The 19993-nt window shown below is 41.5% G+C and overlaps 1 protein-coding gene across 4 annotated transcripts in view; it reads right to left on the bottom strand.

Moving 5' to 3' along the window:
• Positions 1–2492: 2492 nt before the first annotated feature.
• LOC109248676 (zinc finger protein 660) overlaps positions 2493–19993 on the bottom strand; it is a 27887-nt gene continuing 10386 nt past the window's right edge. The window contains exons 7-8 of one of the 4 annotated variants that reach the window (XM_019418522.2): positions 18207–19619; positions 2493–3602 (exon numbers count right to left, since the gene is read on the bottom strand). In XM_019418522.2, the coding sequence (XP_019274067.1) occupies positions 2752–3602; positions 18207–19619 (2264 nt within the window). In that variant the 3' untranslated portion in view covers positions 2493–2751. Of the gene's footprint in view, positions 3926–6773; positions 7194–13052; positions 19620–19993 lie in introns of those variants that run through there. The other 3 variants (XM_019418518.2, XM_019418511.2, XM_019418508.2) reach the window with 3 other exon arrangements.

Below are 19993 nucleotides of genomic sequence, written 5' to 3'. Positions count from 1 at the left end.
AACTCTGCTCAGTAATAATTAGTGCTCAAAAAATAACCTCTGACAGGCACACAAGAAGGCAACTGCCTGTTTTCTTAGTTTCGACAGCCAATAGACATTAGTCATGGGGAGTTTCCACATAGGTAATCAGCAGGTGAGGATGGCTGACGTGACAAAAGGCAAAGTATACTAATTACAAACACCTTCTTTAATATTAAAAGGACATGTGACAAGGGAAAAATGATGGAAGGACCCTTACTGCTATAGTAGTGTAACTCACTGCTCCATGTAGGTTACTCTACTCTTGTGTCCGCCCAGACTCTCAGGGAAGTGCCTACCCAATGGTGATACAACAGTTCTATCCCTGGAATGCAGCAAATCCATTCCAGAGCCTCCAAACCTTGCTTTGAATAACTGTGCCAAGAGGGACAATTACATCACATAATTGCACATAAGCCACTATCCTATCAAAATAGGACAAAACCAAACAATCCATTTTCACACAACTATACCCTTCACAACCTTTGCTTCTTTTTCTCCAGTAAGAGAAAGGCAGAAATATATAATCATTAAACTAAATTACAAGGTGCAGAGATAAACCACAAATCAAACTCAGAGGAGATAGATAGCATCTTCCTCATGAAACCATGGTCAAATAACTATCCAGATACAATTACCTTTCACTCAGGAGAATCCCAACTGGCCTCCCACTCATGTACAGAACCACCATGGCAGGCAGAGGTACTTTGGTATAATGAAGAAAGCGTGGACTTAACACTCAGATCTGAGTTCAAACCCTCATTCCCATCACTAACTAGCAGTCACCTAACCTCACTGAGGCTCAATTTTCTTGTACAAATGTTATGGGATAACAATACTTCACTATGTGCATAAGACAAGTGGCATTAGGCTTAGGGATTCACTGCATACAAAGAAAGAGGAGGACCACATTTAAGAATGAGCAGATTCTAAGTATTCCCAGATGGATTTTGAGCTAAGGACTTAAAGGTTTATATATTGGTTGAAAATGGATTAAGGCCTTCTCAAAGGACCAGACATAAAGAAAGGCAGAGGAAGCTAGCAAGCGCCTGTAGTACTGACTGCATAGCATCCCGCCCTTCTTTTGAGAAAGGTTTTTCTCGGTGATAAAAGGAAGAAAGCAAACAGATCAGAAAACCTCAGTTCCTTTCCTCACTTCCTGACTTTGAAACAGAGTTGTGTGAAGAGAAGAGCTTGTAGCTATAGCCAACATCTTACTACCAGGAGGCTCCAAAAATGAAAGCCAATGTGCTGAAAATTATGGAGTTAAGACTGAAGTTTAGTGAATTGCTCAGTTGCCAAACCAAACTTGGAACTGCTTACCTCTAGCCTTCCCCATAAGTAAACAATCAATGTTCTTAAGGTTTTCGCTACTAGTACTTGATACTGTGTTCATTACACCCGAAAATGTCCTAAATGCTACCTTACGTAAGGGTTTTCCTGAATCACTCTACGTGTTTAGAAACACTGCTCCAATGTCCCATACTTAAGCTATTTTCATTTACTATGTGCTAGCCTTGTCACACAATACGTGCATTATCTCATTAAATCATCACAACTCTGTGAGATAGGTAGTTATTCCCTTTTTACAGATAAGTTGAAGGCTCAGAGCAGTTAAATGACTTGTCCAAAATTGACAAGCTAGTATGTGGCAAATCTGGGATCAGAACATGTCTCTGATCCCAAAGTCCGTGCTTTTAACTACTAAATTGTACATAACGTGAGAAGGCAGTGTCTTTCCCTAGTTTTAGGTTATGCTGACTGCATCTTTACAGGTTAGGAACCTGCAATTTGCAATTTCAGTTTCATAAGAGGACATTTTTTTCTGGTTTTGTAGACATATGTTGAAAAAATGAAGCCTCTATTATCTGCAGATCCTTCAACAACTGTGGGAGAGAATATAGTGAATTTTTGCTGTTCTTTTAACCTAACAGTGATTAAGTGGATTATACACCATGTTGACAGCCTGTAAAGTCAGCTTATTCTAAAACTGCAAAAGATCAATATCTAGTGTTTATGACTTAATAAACAGGAAATAGGCTCTAAAAGGAAACGACCTCCTCATGGTTCCACTGCTACTAAGTGCCAGTATTAAGGTGGAATCCCATGAGTTTAGGGTCTATGTTCTACACACCTTCCTAACACTGCTGAGTGAAAATGAGCATGTATACTCATTGCAATTAAAAAAATACTGTACTTTCCTGAATATAAAAGTAGTACATTCTCATTGTACAAAAGTCTTTAAGAAGCATAGAAAAGTATATGGAAGAAAATAGAATTCGCCTATAATTCTATCACCCAATGGCAATCACTGTTAACATTTTGGTTTGGTATTATTTCATTCTCATTTTTCTCCTATACGTAAATCTTTTTTTTTTTTTTTTAATTTGGATCAAACTTGTTTTTTCTTTATCTTCCATTTTATACAAATAATTTCTTTATCTTCCATTTTATACAAATAATGGCATTAAATATTCTTTAAAAATGTTTATAATGGCTGCAAAACCGTCATGTGGATAGACCATTATTCACTTAAACCCAGTGTTACTGAAAATCTAGTTCTCTTCCTTCAGTTATGTATGATGCTGGCATGAATATCCCTTTGTTAATCTTTGTCTACTTCTGGTAACTTCCCCCGTATGGAGTCTCAGAAATTGAATTAAGGTTGATAACAATGAAAGCCTGTTTTTCCAAAAAGTAGCAGTTAGGCCTACTATCCACAATACATGTCATTTATGAGGTTTCCTTCTCCTCGTTATGTTTTCTCTGGTGTTGAATAAGCTGTGAGCTATAACGGTAGGCTTTCCCACATTCACAACATTTATAGGGTTTCTCCTTAGTGTGGGTTCTCAAATGTAGAATAACTTGAGAAGTCTGTCTGAAGGCTTTTCCACATTCATTACATTCATAGGGTTTCTCGCCAGTGTGAACTCTCTGATGATCAATAAGGTTTCGATTAGAAGTAAAAGCTTTCCCACATTCATTACACTTGTAAGGTTTCTCTCTACGGTGAAGTCTCTGATGTTCAGTAAGGGTCTTCCTTAAAATGAAAGCTTTTCCACATTCATCACATTCGTAAGGCTTCTCCCCTGTGTGAATTCTTTGATGGTCCATAATCTTTGTATTAGAGACACATATTTTCCCACACTCCTTACACTTGTAAACTTTTTTTCCTTTGTGCATTCTCTGGTGTTGAGTAAGGTTTGAACTACGGCTAAAGGCTTTCCCACACTCGATACAAGTGTAGGGCTTCTCCCCAGTATGAACTCTGTGATGTGAAATAAGACCTGAACTCCGACTAAAGGCTTTCCCACACTCCTTACATTCATAAGTTTTCTCCCCACTATGGATTCCCTGGTGCCGAATGAGGTGTGACTTACCACTGAAAGATTTCCCACATTCACTGCATGTGTAGGGCTTCAGTCCAGTGTGGATTCTCCGATGAACCACAAGGTTGGAGCTATGACTGAAGGCTTTTCCACACTCTTTACACTTATAGGGTTTCTCCCCTGTGTGGATTCTCTCATGTACTGTAAGGTTTGCACTCTGACTAAAGGCTTTCCCACACTCAGTACATACATACTGTCTCTTTCCAGCATGGATTTTCATGTTTGTTGCAGTATCCAAGCACTGACTACCATCTTTTTCAGATTCTTGCTCACTCACTTCTGTAAGTGTTTTATTGTCTTTAACTGTCTTATGTCTGAAGTTTCTGGTCTTTCTCCTCATTTTCTCTTGCCTGAAGCATCACATTGGCCTCTTGAGTCTTCTCTTTCCTTTCAGAGGAGCTTTCTAAATTTTGACTTCCCTGGCAACACCTCTGTGGAGTTCTCTTCAAAGTGTGAGATTCTGACTTTTCAGGAATGATACTTTGGAATCAACACCTCCTCAGTCCCAGTTTCACCATCTGACAGGAGAAAGAGAAATTGCACATATCACCCATTCTCTACACTAGAGGAAGGAGAATTATCCAAAGATAACAAGATGTGGTAGATCACAGGGCCTTACAAGGAAGAGGAAGTGTTCAAAGTCAGAGAGAACTGATTACAAATAAGATGAGAAAAATAAGGGTAGACCCAGAGGCCGAGGTAAAGGCTTAAGGGAAGACAGGACAGGAACCCAACAGGTCCAGGATCAGGATCAGCAATGAGTAATATAAAATCCACCCTGGTTTCCTCCTATCTTATACTCTACTCCCAGAATTGGAGTCATCTAACTAGCTCCTCATCTGGTCCCTAGACAAAATGAACTGAAAGATCCTTAGTTTACCAGCTCTTCAAAATAGTTTGGCTTTTAGTTCTTGCTGACCGATTCCCCTAATACCAATGATATAGTGGCTGGCACAAAACAGATGCTCAAGAATTGTTTCAATGATCAGCAACTGAGATTGTCTTGGGGTATGACTAAGATTTCATGTTTTGGTCTAAGTCCAGGTATGAGGCCCCTATACACATCTCTGTTCTTAAGACCTGTCTTAATAAGGGGTAACACAGTTCTTCTAATACCAGAGCCTACTGGAGCCTAGTCACACCATAGCCTACTTTGTAGGGATTGCTCTGTAGCTGAATCTAGCCACATGTGCTCATTCCGCTTCTCATCAAGCTACCACTCTGACAAGCTATCACTAAATCTACAGTGTGAAACTCAGAGGCTGAGGGGGGGAAGAGGATTAGCTAAAATATGGCACGGGAAACTCTGATAAGACCTTGAATGATACAATGGTAAAGTATCTAATAGTGGCAAAAGGGTGAAAGTAGGAGACGGCACAACCAAAAGGGGCCAATACATGAAACCCATGTCAGGAATGAGCAGGAACTTCCCAAAGAATTTAACATGAAACTTGGGACATACAGGTAATCCTTGCATATCTCAAATATGGAGAAGATTGGGTCATAAAAAGAAAACAGAAAGATGACTGCATGATACGAACACATAATTAATGTTCCTTTTACTATGTTCCTTTCCAGACTTGTCCATATTTATAGTCATATAATCACAAATATATGGTAGATATAATTTTGTATCCTACTTCTCCAAGTTTTCATACGTAATCTTCCACATTGCTATTTAATCATAAGATCATTTTATGACTATATAATACACTGCCAACTGAATTCATTATCATTTACCTACAATTTTGCTAGTGTCAGACATTTCTGTTGCTCCCTGAGGTTTAACCACTGTCAATAATGCTATCATGATCACTTTTTTTTAAGTCTATTAATTTATTTTTGAGAGAGAAAAAGAAAGCATGGGGAAGGGGCAGAGAGTAAGGGAGAGAGAGAATCTGAAGCAGGTCCCACGCTGTCAGCACAAAGCCCAACTTGGGGCTCAATCCCACAAATCGTAAGATCACGACCTGAGCAGAAACCAAGAGTTGGACCCTTAACCGACTGAGCCACCCAGGAGCCCCTATCATGATCACTTAAACAAAGTTTTCTTCCTACTGAAATATATTCCTAGGATAAAAGCTCTACAAGTGAGTTATTGAGTCAGAAGAAATGAAATTGTTTTGCAGTACTGCCTTTGCCTTTCATAAAAGTTTGACCAGTTTCCATTGTCTCATAGCTTTGTGATAAACTGAGTCACACTCTCTGAAGGAGAAGCATGTCCAATGGTGAGTGCTCAAGACCAGCGAGGAAGGATGAGAACCTCCAACTGAGGTTAGAGTTCATATCTCAGGAACATAGGTGCCACTGATGCCATACAGGGACACATACATACGAACTTGTGCCGATGATATAAGGGGGAGGCAGAGAAAATGATGGTAAGGGGGCGGACTCTTGTCAGGATCCTGAAGCACACTCACATCCAGCTGCCGCTACCCCTCCTAATCAAACAGGAAGAAAATCAGTAAGAAGCTAGAGGCCTGCAAAGCAGAGTCAGACAGTAAGTGAAGCCACTTCCAAAATTCTCTCTGAGAAAGTTGATGGTTCTTTTTGAGTTGTTTTTTCATTTGTAATCTTCTCTGAAACTTTTCTTCATACACGCTTTAAAGTAGTAATTACTGAGCATTCTACTTTGTACAAATCTCTGTTTTGGATCTAACAGGGAAAATTTTTAAAAGCATTATTGCAGAAAAGGAGAAAAATACAAACTAAAAGTAGAAAATACACACTCTCGGTAGTATGAATGAATGGATGGATGAAGAAGTGGGTAAGTTTATATATTTACTGCTATTGAGGGCTCTAATCTTGCTAAGCAAACTGTGTTCTGCTAACTTGTATTTTTAATAAGTATCTTTTTATAAGTATTACTTAGGAAAAGTTGGGAAATGACTTTAGAGGAATGGATTCCCATAACTACTAGAACAAAGGATTTTAGAGATTCAGAACGAGACAATGCCTTGAAGCCAGTATGTCTCATTTCTAGGCATGACTGATCTGAAGCTTCCCAGTTAGCTAGTGACATAACTATTCTATTGTTCAAGGCTGCTATGGAAAAGATCTTGTTGTGGCTTTCAAGAAAGAGGTATCGATGGAAAATGTTAATAGCCAGGTATTTACATGGCTAATCCCCAATATGACTGTATTAGAAGATGTGACCTCTAAGGATGTAATTAAGGTTAAATGAGATCATAAGAGTGGAACCTTGATCTGACAGGATTAGTGTGTCCTTTCAATAAGACATGAGAGAGAGCTCACTTTTGTTTCCACTCCTGCCTCCCCTCCCCCCAACAAACTGAGGACAGCCATATGAGCACACAGTAAGAAGGTGGCCATCTATAAGCCAGAAAGAGAGTCCTAAGTCCTTACCAGAAACTGAATCAGGTGATCACCTTAATCTTAGGCTTCCAGGCTCCAGAACTGTGAGAAAAGGAATGTCTGTTGTTTAAATTACCCAGTCTATGGAATTTTGTTACGGCAGCTTGGGCACACTAATATAAGCATAAAGTATCACACCTACCTTTAAGGAGCTTACAATAGAATAAATGGCAAAAAACTAAGAGACCAAATTAAAATTTATGAAGTACCCAATTAGGAGGTGAAGGGGGCTAGGGAAGGGAGTGATTATTGGGGCCAGGAATGCTCGGAGAAAGGTGCCTTAAAAAGGCAAACCTTTGGCTGAGCCCCAGAAGAGGAAGGAATTGTTTCCTCAGAAGGAAATGGGAAATGACTTGCACAGGGCCAGTGTACTTAGAAATAGGTGGGAGATTACACTATCACATAGCTTCACGATGGCGGGAATTCTGTCCATTTTGTTCACCTTTGTCTTCCCAGCATCTAGCACAGTTCCAGGCATATAGTAGGCACTAAAAAAAAGTTTTTTTCACGAACAAATAAAGGAATGAAAAAATTACGTTGCCTGAAGTCATATGAGCCTGAACGCTGAAATTATGGGGTATATATGGATATAATTTAATATATATTATATATTTGATATATAATTTGAAACGAGTACCAACCATTCTCATTTTCTTTCCCGATTCTATATTCTTTTTCTACCTTGCTGTTCTCTCTCACTCTCACTTGTCAAGAATACAGTTTTTCAAGCATTATCATTCATTGTCCCTCGTCCCCATACTTCCCTCCACATCCCAGCACATTAATATTTCTCTCAGCATGAAGTAGAAAACTGGAGAGAGGCAGCTGGGTATCCTATGAGTCGCATTTGAGGGACATAAAAAGAAATAATCCAAGAGACGCTACCTAGGAGTAGGGTGCTCATATATCCTGGTTGTCCCAGAACAGTGCTGGTTTATACTTGCTATTCCAGCATCATTAACGGCAGCCCCCTTAACTAACAAAAGTATACCAAGTTTGAACAATAAGTTTTCTATCATCCTACATAAAAGTGAAATTGGGAATAGAATGCTTTAGGGTATAATATTGTATGTCAACTACACTTCAAATAAAAATCTTAAAAAAAAAAAAAAAATGCTTTAGGAAGATTAGCCTGGATGGGTTAGAGGTGAAAAAAAGGAATGGAGGAAGGGAAATGAGTTGAGAGACAACTTTAGGAATGCAGTATGGGTGACCATTAGAGGGTCTGCCACTTTCTAGGTGCCCAATAAATGTTTGTTGAATGAATGAACAAATGAATGAGATAGTCAGACCCCAGTCTAGGATAAATACAGGATAGAGAACAATGAAGTCCAGCTGTTTCCAGGAAAGCATACACTTTTATCAGACTAGATACAGAGGATGACTAAAAGAGAGAATTCAAGGTTATCAGATCCAGGTCTAAATATCTATAATGGTAGTGTCACTGAGAAAGATGAAGATGTAGGAAAACACTTCAGATAAGAAGAGGAAGAATATGTCAGGAATGCAAATTTAAGAATAAGAGGTGACAGAGGAAGTCATGAGAAAGTATAAGCTCACTGAGATGGAGATTTGGGTTAGAAGAGTAGGAAGGGAGAAAGAGAAATGCACAAGGATGTGCATAAGGAAACCCAGGGCAGTTCTGGGGGACCGGAGAAGGAAGCAAGACTTATCAGATCAGGGAGGGCCAATCCGAGGAGAAACTGGTCAAATGGAAACCTAACTATTTGTCCTCTGCCTGACTGGATGGAAAATTCCCTCAGAAAACTAGGAGGGAAAGTGAACTCTTGGCTGGAGAAGTAGGAGCAGGGATAGAGGAGACCACAGAGCCAGCAGGACACTAGAGATACCCAAGCAACTGTGCATAAAAGCACACTCTCAGACAACTGGTAAACGGATGAGAACCAATGAGGCCCCCCCAGATTTCTGACCCACAAATCCCTGAGATGGATGGGTGAGTGTTCTGATCTCAGGACCACCATTCAGTTCAGGCTGTGAGAAATTCACAAAGAGCAGAAAGAGAAAGAGAAAGAGGTTTTACCTTGGGATGTTGTATTCCCTTAATTCGCCACATCACCTGCCTGTTCAGGTCACTCTGAGCAGTGGTCACATGGCCCTTGGTTACTGATTGGCTGCAATGGGGTGAGGAATAAGAGGGAACACCTGAATATTCCAGACAGACAGATGAATGAAAGATAAAAATGAGGGTGCCTGGGTGGCTGTCAGTTAAGCATCTGACTTCAGCTCAGGTCATGGTGTCACGGTTCATGAATTCAAGTCCCACATCCAGTGAGCTCAAGCCCCACTTCAGGTGAGCCCTGCTTCCCCCCCACCCATCTCTCTCTCTGCCCTTCATGGGTCTCTCTGTCTAGCTCTTTCTCCCTCTCTCTTTCTGCCTCTCACTCACTTGCACCCTCTCTCTCAAATAAATAAATAAGTAAATAAATAAATTTCAAAAAAATCGAAAGGAAGGAGCACCTGGGGGCTCAGTCAGTTGAGCGTCCAACTTCAGCTCAGGTCATGATCTCATGGTTTGTGAGTTTGAGCCCCGCATTAGGCTCACTGCTGTCAGCACAGAGCCTGCTTCAGATCCTCTGTCCTCCTCTGCCCTGCCCCTCCCCCACTCTCTCTCTCTCTCAAAAATAAATAAAACAATTTTTTTTTTAACTGAAAGGAAAAAAAATAAAAGAACTGGGAAAAAATATCAGAGGAACTACTTGACCTCAGGAAGAAAAAGGCCTGTGCCTTAAACATAAAACAAAGCCTGACGTCATGGCCAAACTGGATAGATTTTACCATATAGAAATCTCTGTACTTCGAGGAAACACCTTAACAAATCTGTAATATAAACTAGAGTTGCTTTATACTAGAATTAATTGGGTGTATGCCTGTGTCACTCTGCCTCACAAGTACACACTCAGCTCTAAGCCCCAAAGAGCAAGGCCCATGGTATTCATATGTGGATCCCACAAAGTTCCTAGCACAAAGAGGGCTAAGTAAATGTTGTATGATTTGAAATGTTAAACAAATTTAAGATTTTAATTCAATCTGGGTGTAGGGACGGTGAGGATCGCATCTGACCTCCACTTGTTCATCCCTTTAGTCCTTCATACTTGTCTGAACACCGTGACAGTATATTTGCAATCTCAGCAATGCTGTCGCAACGGGGCCATCCAGGGGCCCCAGTTCCCTGAGAAACTGACCTAGGCAGAGATTCTCAGAATGTCAGAGCTAGAACAGATCGTCCAGACCTCCTGGTGTCCTATATTAAAATGCCGTGATGGGGAGACCGAAACTTAGAGGAAAGCTGCGGCTCAAGTCCAAGTCTCCTGACGCCCAAATTTGAGTTCAACTATATTACCTTTCCTCCCATCCCCAAACTCTATTCCTCAAGGTCCAGAGGCCCCACTCCCACTTCTCTGCTTCTTTCCTCCTCAGTAAATAGCCATCCAGAAACGCTCCCTTTCAGCTGTGGTCCCCTTTCTCTAGCATGTAGGATTCCTGTCCCCAGATAACAAATTTCACAGCACAGGTCTCACCTGCCCAGCACAGACAGCCTCACTCCAAAGATCTGCCCAGCACAAATCTTGCCTGATCTCTTCCTTGAGTTTGGTGTGGAAGTTCCTAATGGGATGCTGAATCACTGTAAACAGACAGAAATGATTGAGTTCTCGGAGAGCTCAACTCCCAGTGGACACTCAGGGCAGTGTCACATACTGGGCACCTTCCTTTCCCAAAGAACTGTGAGCAGTAAGGGTGATAATTCCCACTCTGAAGATGAGGAAATGAAGCTCCCAGAGGCTGAGTGACTTGACAAAGGTTGTGCAGCAGGTGAGAGGCAAATCTGCGTCTGAAGGTAACCCTCATTCTATCAAACTACAGTTGCTGCTTTTCACTTGTTCTGTTTGATATCTAAAAATTCCCATATTCTTCTCTAACCGCAAAATAAATTCCAACTGCAACCCAACTTTTTCCAGCAGACGTCTGCAGCAGAGGGATGAGAAGGGAACCTTGCTGAGTCAAGTATCTTTAAAGAGAAAACTAAGCCCTTAATTAAAGGGAGGATAAGAGGAGAATGTTTTCTTGTTTCTTGTTTTTTTAACAATTACCTATTTCTGAGAGTTACTGGCCCTCACAATTCGTTTTGTTTTCAACCTCTCCAGATTCCCAGACTCTGCTTCTAACCCTTCAAGCTTATTCCATCTCTTCCCTACCAGAAAATACCTCTGTTTTGTGCACAACTGTAACCACAGGACCTAGCATCTAGTGGTAGGTACTTGAGGATTTGTTGAATGAATGAATGAATGAATGAATGAATGGATGGATGAGCGAGCAACCTTCGGGAAAACCCTGTCCTCCTGAGTTCCTTTCCTTCCTGGGAACACAGCGGGGAACGGACCGGTGTTCCGATTCAAACCGGTGTTGAAGACGGGTGGTGGAGTCCTATGAGCCTGGCTGGGATCTCGACTGCTGTGACCAGGGCAGCCTGCTGACTAGGGGCGGGGATGACAAAGTTCTGTCACCACTATGAGCTCGGTCAGAGCGAGCAGCTACGCGGAGTGAGAAAGGAGACCCCGGACAAAGGGGCAGCACCGAACGCGGGGAGGAAGAGGCCCACGGCGAGGCCCACAACGACCCAAGTAGACACCTCCTCCCTGTCGCCGAGCGTGCTGCCCTCAAGGAGGCCCGGCTCCCGGGCGGTGGCCCCACCCACTCCCAGAACGCGGACCGAGCCCCCACGCCAGCCTGCCACATACCCCTCACCGAAAGCGCCCGACCCACATCTTGGAACACAGCGGAGAAGGAACTGCGTCACGGACTCCCCGCTAACCCCCATCCTCACCCTCCGGCCCTTCTAGGCATCTGGAGGTTTCCGCATCTCTGTGTCCCGGAGGCTGGAGCCTCCCGCCCCCTCAGGAGACCTCTTGCCCCGCCTCCCGCAGTTTTTGCCCGGGCATTGGCTGGGAGGATGCAAGGGCTGGGGGAGTGCGGAAGATTAACTCTCGAGGGCTCCAAAAGGGGTGGAGCCAGGGAGAGACTTGGTTAGGGCGGGAAGAGGAACCAATCAACTGGGAAGCCCTTCTCTACCCGAGAGGCTCCCCGAAGTCACGTTCGTCTTTCCTTCCACAGATCCCGTGCCTTTCAGCCTCCAAGCCAGGTGCAGTTACCGCTTACCCGCAGCGTATAAAAATACGTATTGCGTGCCTACTATGTCACTGTTTTAGACGCTGCAGATGAGGTAGTGAAGAAAATGAACTCGCTGCCTCGTGAGGCTTACTTTCGAGTCAAGGGATGCAATGATAAATAAATACCTCTGGGGGAAGAGTATTCCTAACAAAGGGAACAATCAGGAGCAAAGGCCTTGTAATCAGGAGGGAGGTGAGGCACACATTTCAGTCCTTATAGACCATAAGGACTTTGGATGTGCCACAAATAATATTGGAGGGTTTGGGAACCAAGGAGTGACATGATCTTACCTTTTTCTTTTCTTGCCACATATTCAAGGTTTATTAGGTATTAGATACAAAAGAAGCCAAGAAACTTGTTCCCACAAATTCTGCAAATTTCTTGCTGGTATTCCCGGGTCATTCTGACAAAAACCTGACATGGACATTTCACTAGATGGCATAACGTTTTAAAATTTTGCTTTAGCTGCTCTGTTGAGAATAGTCTGTAGGCGGGTGAGAGTAGAAGCTGGGAGGTTGAGGCTATTGTAGTATTCCAGATGAGAAACGATGAAGGCTTGGATTAGTTTAGAAATGATAGAGGTGATGAGAAATGCTTCTGCGTATAAAGCTGATGCCTGAACAATGCAGGGGTTAGGGTCACTGACCCTGTGCAGTAAAAAATCCACATATCACTTTTGACTCCCCCCAAACTTAGCTAGTGTTAAGCCTGTTGACCAGAAGCCTTACAGATAAGTCAATTCATACTTCTGTAGGTTATATGTATTATGTACTGAATTCTTACAATGATACCAATTTTTTCCTAAAATTTTTTTGTATTCCCAGGCTACACAGTTCTTCTGTGAGTTTTCTCAAATTGCCCACATCTCCGAGTTTTTCCAGTAAATTTACTGGGGGAAAAAAAACACATATAAATGGACCCATTCCAACCTGTGTTGTTCAAGGGTCAACTATATTTTGAAGGCATGGTCAACATGATTTGCTAATGAATTCGTTGTTGGTTAAGGATGACTCTACAGTCACTGATGTGAGCAACCAGAGTAAGTTTGCCTTTTAGAAATAGAGTAGACTGAAAGAAGAATGGTTTTAGGGAAAAGGATCAATAGTTTTATTTTGGATGTGTTAAGTGAAAGATGTCAACTAGACATCCAAGTGAAAATGTCAAACAGGCAGTTGGAATAAGAGTGTACCAGGAGCTCTCTTATCCATTAGCTCATGTAGGTGAAACAGCAACCCTGTCATATTTCAAGAAGGAGACTGAGAAACAGAGATTCAGAGAAATGATAAGACTTACACAAGTTCATGCCCCCTAGTTGATCCTGGACGAAAAACTCAGGTCCATGACACTATTGTCACAATATCAAGAAACACTTAAGAAAAATATTCATGTACATTAAGACAGTTATGACCAATTAAGTCTAACTTTTCATGTATTCTTTTATTTGAGGGAGGGGTCATTAATTCTGATTCAACATGGTAACTCTACATTTGGTCCCAGGAGGTAATGATTACTCTCCTTAATATTCTAGCCCAGTTGTTCTCAAATTTTAGAAAGCATAAGAATCAGTTGGACCCATGTTAAAAATACAAGTTCCAGGGGTGCCTGGGTGGCTCCATCAGTTAAGCATCTTTTTTTTTTTTTATGTTTATTTTTGAGAAGTGGGGAGGAGCAGACATAGGGGGACAGGGGATCTGAAGTGGGCTCTGTGCTGACAGCAGGCAGCCTGATGCAGGGCTTGAACTCATGAACCATGAGATCATGATCTGAGCCAAAGTTGGATGCTTAACCAACTGAGCCACCCAGGCACCCCAAGCATCTGACTCTTGATTTCAGCTCAGGTCATGATCTCACAGTTCATGGGATCAAGCCCCACCTTGGGCTCTGTACTGTCAGTGTGGAGCCTGGTTGGGATTCTCTCTCTCTCTCTGATCCTCCCCTGCTAGTGTGTGCTCTCTAAGATAAATAAACTTAAAAGAAATACAAATTTCAGTGCCCCTCATTCAATTTGTTGCCTTTATCTATAAGCGTGTTCTTTTTTTCCGACAAAAATCTATTCACTCGGTCCAAAATGACATCACTGTTCAGAATCAGGGTATTTTGAGGGTTACAATTGCCTAAATATTCAGCATTTCCATCTTTATCATGACATTTGCCAGCTAAAGAAATTCCAACTCATATTTGGGTAAATGAAGTCAATATCCAGTTTTTCAGGTCTTACTTTATTGGTCAAAATAGTGATAATGCAATGCTTCCCTTTGGAAATTCAGCCTATTTGAATATAGGTCTCTCAGGCTGTTAGAAAGGATCAAGATACTTCACTTCGAGTGATATATGCACCCCTATATTTATTGTAGCATTATATACAATAGCCAAGATATGGAAGCAATCTGTGTCCATTGATAGATGAATAAACGTGCTATTGATAGATGAATGCATAAAGATTCTTGTTTGGGACAGGGCAGGTAGGGGCACACCTTTACCTCTGCCCCAATACAAGCTGTTCATTAACTTTGACTCTAGCATATTGCTCTGGACAAATCAGAGGCCCCTGACCAGATGTGCAACTTCTCTTATTCCTGCAGACGGTTGGGAATTGCCCAGCTGTTCCTGATCCTACTGTTCAAGTATCCCACATGTTCACTCTCAGAAGAAAACTTAGGGAACCCCGGAGACGAGGTGAATTGTCTAGTTTTTCCCACGTGGCTCTCTAAGGTCTCTTAAAGAAAAACCACAACTATCATTGCTCCAGTGCTCACTAGGATAGATGTCCATAATAAACATACAGCTCAGAGAATACAGTTGTTAGTGGTTTAATATTTAGCACCATGGCAGCTGCCATGACCACCTTTTCCATAAATGGCCCCTGTAATAGACCGCATACATCCCAAATCCTAAGGGCACCAGTGTGGTGGTTCCCAAGGAAAAGCTTGAGTGTCAGCAATTTTTGCTCACTGCCAAAGCAGCCTGAATGCTGACTGGAGAGTTTCACTGGTGGTGTCTTCTTGACATCAGGACATGCTCTATGACTTGCCAGGGCTGCTACAGTTATGATGTAATTGCATTTGTTTTGGCCCCTCCACCCTTGGGAAGCAACATAGACAGTCACAGACATAGACAGCAACATAGAGTCTCAGTAAGGGGATATAACATTTTTCAATTTTTTCCAAAATGGGACTCAAAGTATATAATTAATGTATACAATCTAAAGACTGACCATGTACATTTGTGCCCCATGGCCCTGAGCATGCAGCTATGGTTACCACTCCCTCTTCAGTCTAAGGGGAATATATATTGTCCTGTGATTACTTTGTCTAATAATCTCACCATAGCCAAATATTGGATAACTATTGACTCTGTTCATCTCCATCCACAATCCATATGGCACCAAGTTGGCATTCAGTTGGGAAACTGAGTATCTGTAAATGTATCATCCATATAGAAGACAATGCAACTGGAAGGGATCTGGGGGAAAAGCCTGTTAGATTATCAGATTATCATTGTTTTTAATGAGCCAACAATTCCTAACCAAGCAACACTTGAGGAAGACCCACAGGTCAGAAAAGGGGTGGGTCATCATACAGTTCTTTCCTACTGTGGTTTCATGTAAAGCATTCACATGCCTTAACAGGGGGTCTGTACCTCATCTTACGTAGCCCTGTGCATACATTAGTGGGAAGACTATTGTGGTTCAGTGAGGAGTATCTACATTGTCCTATTCTAGATCAAATAGTTGTACCATTAGTTACCTGGAGCCAGCTGACATGACACCTTCTCTTTATACAGCTGGAACAAGTGCTTCCATGAGGCCCCATCAGGCTAGAAAATGTCCTAACGTTAGAATCAGAGGATGATATTTTCTATTAAGCAAAAGCTACCTTGTGAATACTCACAATTTGTCCCTAACAACTAGAGGTTTTCATGAAGTGAAAGTTTTCATGAAAGTATCCTTCATAGCAGGAGGTCAATGCCTTGACAGAAATGTTTCCCATTTAGTACAGAAATGGGTACTGAGTATTGTCTAACTCAGTAACTTTTTAGTACCCATAGTCTCTTGACCTTTCCTACTAGATTTAAAAGCAGAACAATTAGGGTTGGGGATGTAGAGTATAGGTGTGGAATATTTTCTTTCTGTGCATAAGAGGTAAGAGGATAATGTGCATATGAGGTAAGACGATTAAGTGTCCAGCTCCTAGCACCTTTACTGTCATATCTGACCACTTAAACTATCTCCTGGGTATAAATTCACACTAATTTTTAAAAATAAAGTGGGGGTCCTTTATGCCACTACTTAACAGTCCAGTAAAAATGATTTCTGGATATGTATTACCAAAATTTACAGAGGGAGAAATCTAAAGAGTACAACCACTGAAGAATCAAAATGTTGCTAAAGATATGTCCCTCCCAATTACCTCCTCCTCAAAAAAGGATCTGGCCACTATTTTTAGCCTTCAATGAATAATTCCCACATTATGCAAACTATTTAAGAAAACAAAAGAGAAATAAACTTTCCATATACATTTTGGAAAGCCAGCCAAACCTTAGTAAATTAAATCTAGTTCTCTACATTTAAAAAAAAAAAAAAAATCATCACAAACAAATGGATTTTATTCCAGGACTTCCAGGAAACTTCAATTATTTGGAAGGTTGTCAAAAAAATATGAATTACAAAAAGAATAGATGACATACACCAACACATTTTTAAAAAACTTGATAGAATTTAGCAACTCTAAGTGTAATCATTGCTATAGTGGGTACTATGTGCCAAGCACTGTTCTAAATGCCTTATACTTACTAATGAACTAATTTTATCCTCACAACCATAGCTTTAATTTACAGATGGAAGGACTGACACACAAGGAAGCTAAGTGACTTGGCCAGGGCCACATACCCTAGATGAGTGGTAAGCCAGGATTTGAGTTAGGATACTAGGATTTGAGTAGGATACTACTGTACTATCTTGCTTCTTCTAAAACAGGAATAGAAGGAAACTTCCTAAACACAATAAAGTACCAGAAACCAACAAGGAAGTAATGGTGGTGAGATGTCCAGAATACATGGGGAAGTTCTCAATAAGGCCCCCATTTGTGATATTCCACAATGAGATGCTGCTTCCATCTTTAGAAGCTTCTACTCTAGTTGGGGTGAGAACAGGGATATCAGGCCCAGTTTAAGGATGGTCCACCTAGAGAACAGAGTTTTTAAAAATTATTTATTAAACAACTACTATATGAAAATTATCTATATGCTAAAAGAAATACATATCATATCTAGCCTCAAAGGGCCTACAATAAGTTGATATGAAAGTATACACATACACACTGAGAATAATTGACAAGGTAGTTTAACAACAGTTGTACCAGCTGTAGCACCAGCTAATTGGAAGCAGTAAGGTCAAAAAAATAGATGTTTAAGAAGGATGACAGAGGATTTCAAGAAAGCCTTTTAGTGATTAGAGGGATCTGAAAGGATCTAAGGGACATACATTAGCAAACAGGAAGAAAAGGTTTTATAGATAGGGAACACAGGTGATGAAGGTCTGGATTATTGTGGAAGCTTAAAATCTATAGGGATGGGGCACGTGGGTGGCTCAGTTGCTTAAACACCCGACTTCGGTTCAGGTCATGATCTCACAGCTCATGAATTTGAGCCCTGCGTCGTCAGGCTCTGTGCTGACAGCTCGGAGCCTGGAGCCTGCTTCAGATTCTGTGTCTCCCTTTCTCTCTGCCCCTCTCCCTTTCCTGCTCATGCCCTGTCTCTCTCCTTCAAAACTAAATAAACGTTAAAAAAATTAAAATCTATATAGGGAGAACCTTTGCCAAGAGTAAAGGAAAAGATGAATCTGACTTGGAAAGTGACTTATGCAGATGGTAAAATGGAGGAGATGTAGCACACTAAGAAACATAGAATCTCTGTCCTTGAGAAGCACACAATCTGATTATGGGATACATAACTAAGAAACTGGATTTCTCAACAAATCCAATGAAAGAATGGACAAACAAATAAATGAACTTATAAGTACATGAAATGTGTAGTCCTTACTTTACCAAGACTGAGAAAGGATTACACGTGACTCCCACTTTTATACCTTCATGACCCACCAGAAAGTATGCAGAGAATGGCACATTTTGAGGAGCAGTTTTAAGAGATCAGGATGAGCATCCTTCTTATAAATAAAAGCTTAATTCAAAGTTCCTTGGAAAATCATGCCTTAAGAAAGTGAGCGAGCCAGACCTGAATGTTTGTCTCCGATGTGAGTTCGCTGGTGGTGATTGAAAGTGGAACGCTGACTGAAAGCTTTCCCACACTCAATACACTCGTAGGGCTTCTCTCCAGTGTGAACTCTCTGATGTACAATGAGCTGTGAGCTGTCACTGAAGGCTTTCCCACAATCACTACATTTATAGGGTTTCTCCCCAGTATGGGTTCTTTGATGTACCATGAGACTGGAGCTATAACTAAAGACCTTCCCACACTCATTACATTCATAAGGCTTCTCACCAGTGTGAATTCTTTGGTGTATAATGAGGTGTGAGTTCTGATTGAAGGATTTTCCACACTCGTTGCATTTATAGGGCTTTTCACCTGTGTGAAGTCTCTGATGTCGAATAAGACATTTACTGAGACTGAACGCCTTGCCACATTCATTACATTCAAAAGGTTTTTCTCCAGTATGAATTCGCTCATGATCAACAAGTTGAGAGTTCTGATTAAAGGCTTTCCCACATTCACTACATTTGTATGGTTTTTCCCCAGTGTGGAGACTCTGATGTCGAATAAGACATTTACTCCGACTGAAGGCCTTGCCACATTCATTACACTCATAAGGCTTTTCGCCAGTATGGATTCTCTGATGATCAGTAAGATTTCTATTAGAACAGAAAGCTTTCCCACATTCACTACACTTGTGAGGTTTCTTACCAGTATGAAGTACCTGATGTCGAACGAGACTTTTACTCCGAATAAAGGCCTCACCACACTCATTGCATTCATAAGGTTTCTCTCCAGTATGGGTTCTCTGGTGGTCAATTAGTTGGGAACTCTGAGTGAAGGCTTTAGCACATTCATTGCATTTATATGGTTTCTCGCCATTATGGAGTCTCTGGTGTTGAATAAGATGGGAGCTGTGTCGGTAAGTCTTTCCACACTCACTGCACTCATAGGGTTTTTCCCCTGTATGGGTTCTGAGATGAACTATGAGCTGAGAGGTCTGCCTGAAAGTCTTCCCACACTCATTACACTCATAGGGTTTCTCTCCAGTATGGATTCTCTGGTGCCCAATGAAGTGCGAATTCCGATTGAAAGCTTTACCACATTCATCACACTGGTAAAATTTCTGTCCCTTGAGAACTCTCTGATGTTCTGTAGCACTAGAGGACAGACTTGGATCCTTATATTCATCACATCCATCTTTTGTGGATTTACCTTTATCCTTGTGTGTTAGTTTGAAGAAATCACTTTCCAGTCTGCTCCCTTCCTCATCTGAGGGTTGCCCTTCCAGCTTCTCTAAAGCACCTTCACAGGCAGTTCCTGCCTCTGGTTCCCCAGAAACCACCCCACAGAGGCCTCCTGATGTCCCATCAGATGACCCCAGTCCTTTAGAAACTTCCTGCTTTGCAGGCAAATCTGGACACTCCATCCTAGCCTCATTTGCTGCCAAAAGAGAGAAGAAAACAACTTTTATTCATTTTGCATCCTATTAAGGAAACAGAATCATCAGGATCTACGTATCTGAAAAAACCTTCACATTAGGGGACACAGTAAGAGGCGACACAGTAAGAACAGGACAAAAGTGGGAACTAGCTCAAGTTTTTCTTCATGGACAGAAAGATGAAGAGGGAAAGGACGATGCGGGGGGAGAGTGGACAGAGCTCTGTCCTGATAGCTCTTAATTGCTCCAATTAATTACCCAATTCAAAAGAGCAATCAGGGGCACCTGAGTGGCTCAGTGGATTAGGCATCTGACTCTTGATATCGGTTCAGGTCGTGATCTTGCAGTCGTGGGATCGAGCCATGTGTTGGGCTCC

This window comes from Panthera pardus, unplaced genomic scaffold (genome assembly GCF_024362965.1).
Source record: "Panthera pardus isolate Hobbes unplaced genomic scaffold, ASM2436296v1 HiC_scaffold_16, whole genome shotgun sequence".
Classification (NCBI taxonomy): domain Eukaryota; kingdom Metazoa; phylum Chordata; class Mammalia; order Carnivora; family Felidae; genus Panthera; species Panthera pardus.
Note: the sequence above shows the minus strand (reverse complement) of the source record. Positions and strands in the feature narration are given on the sequence as shown.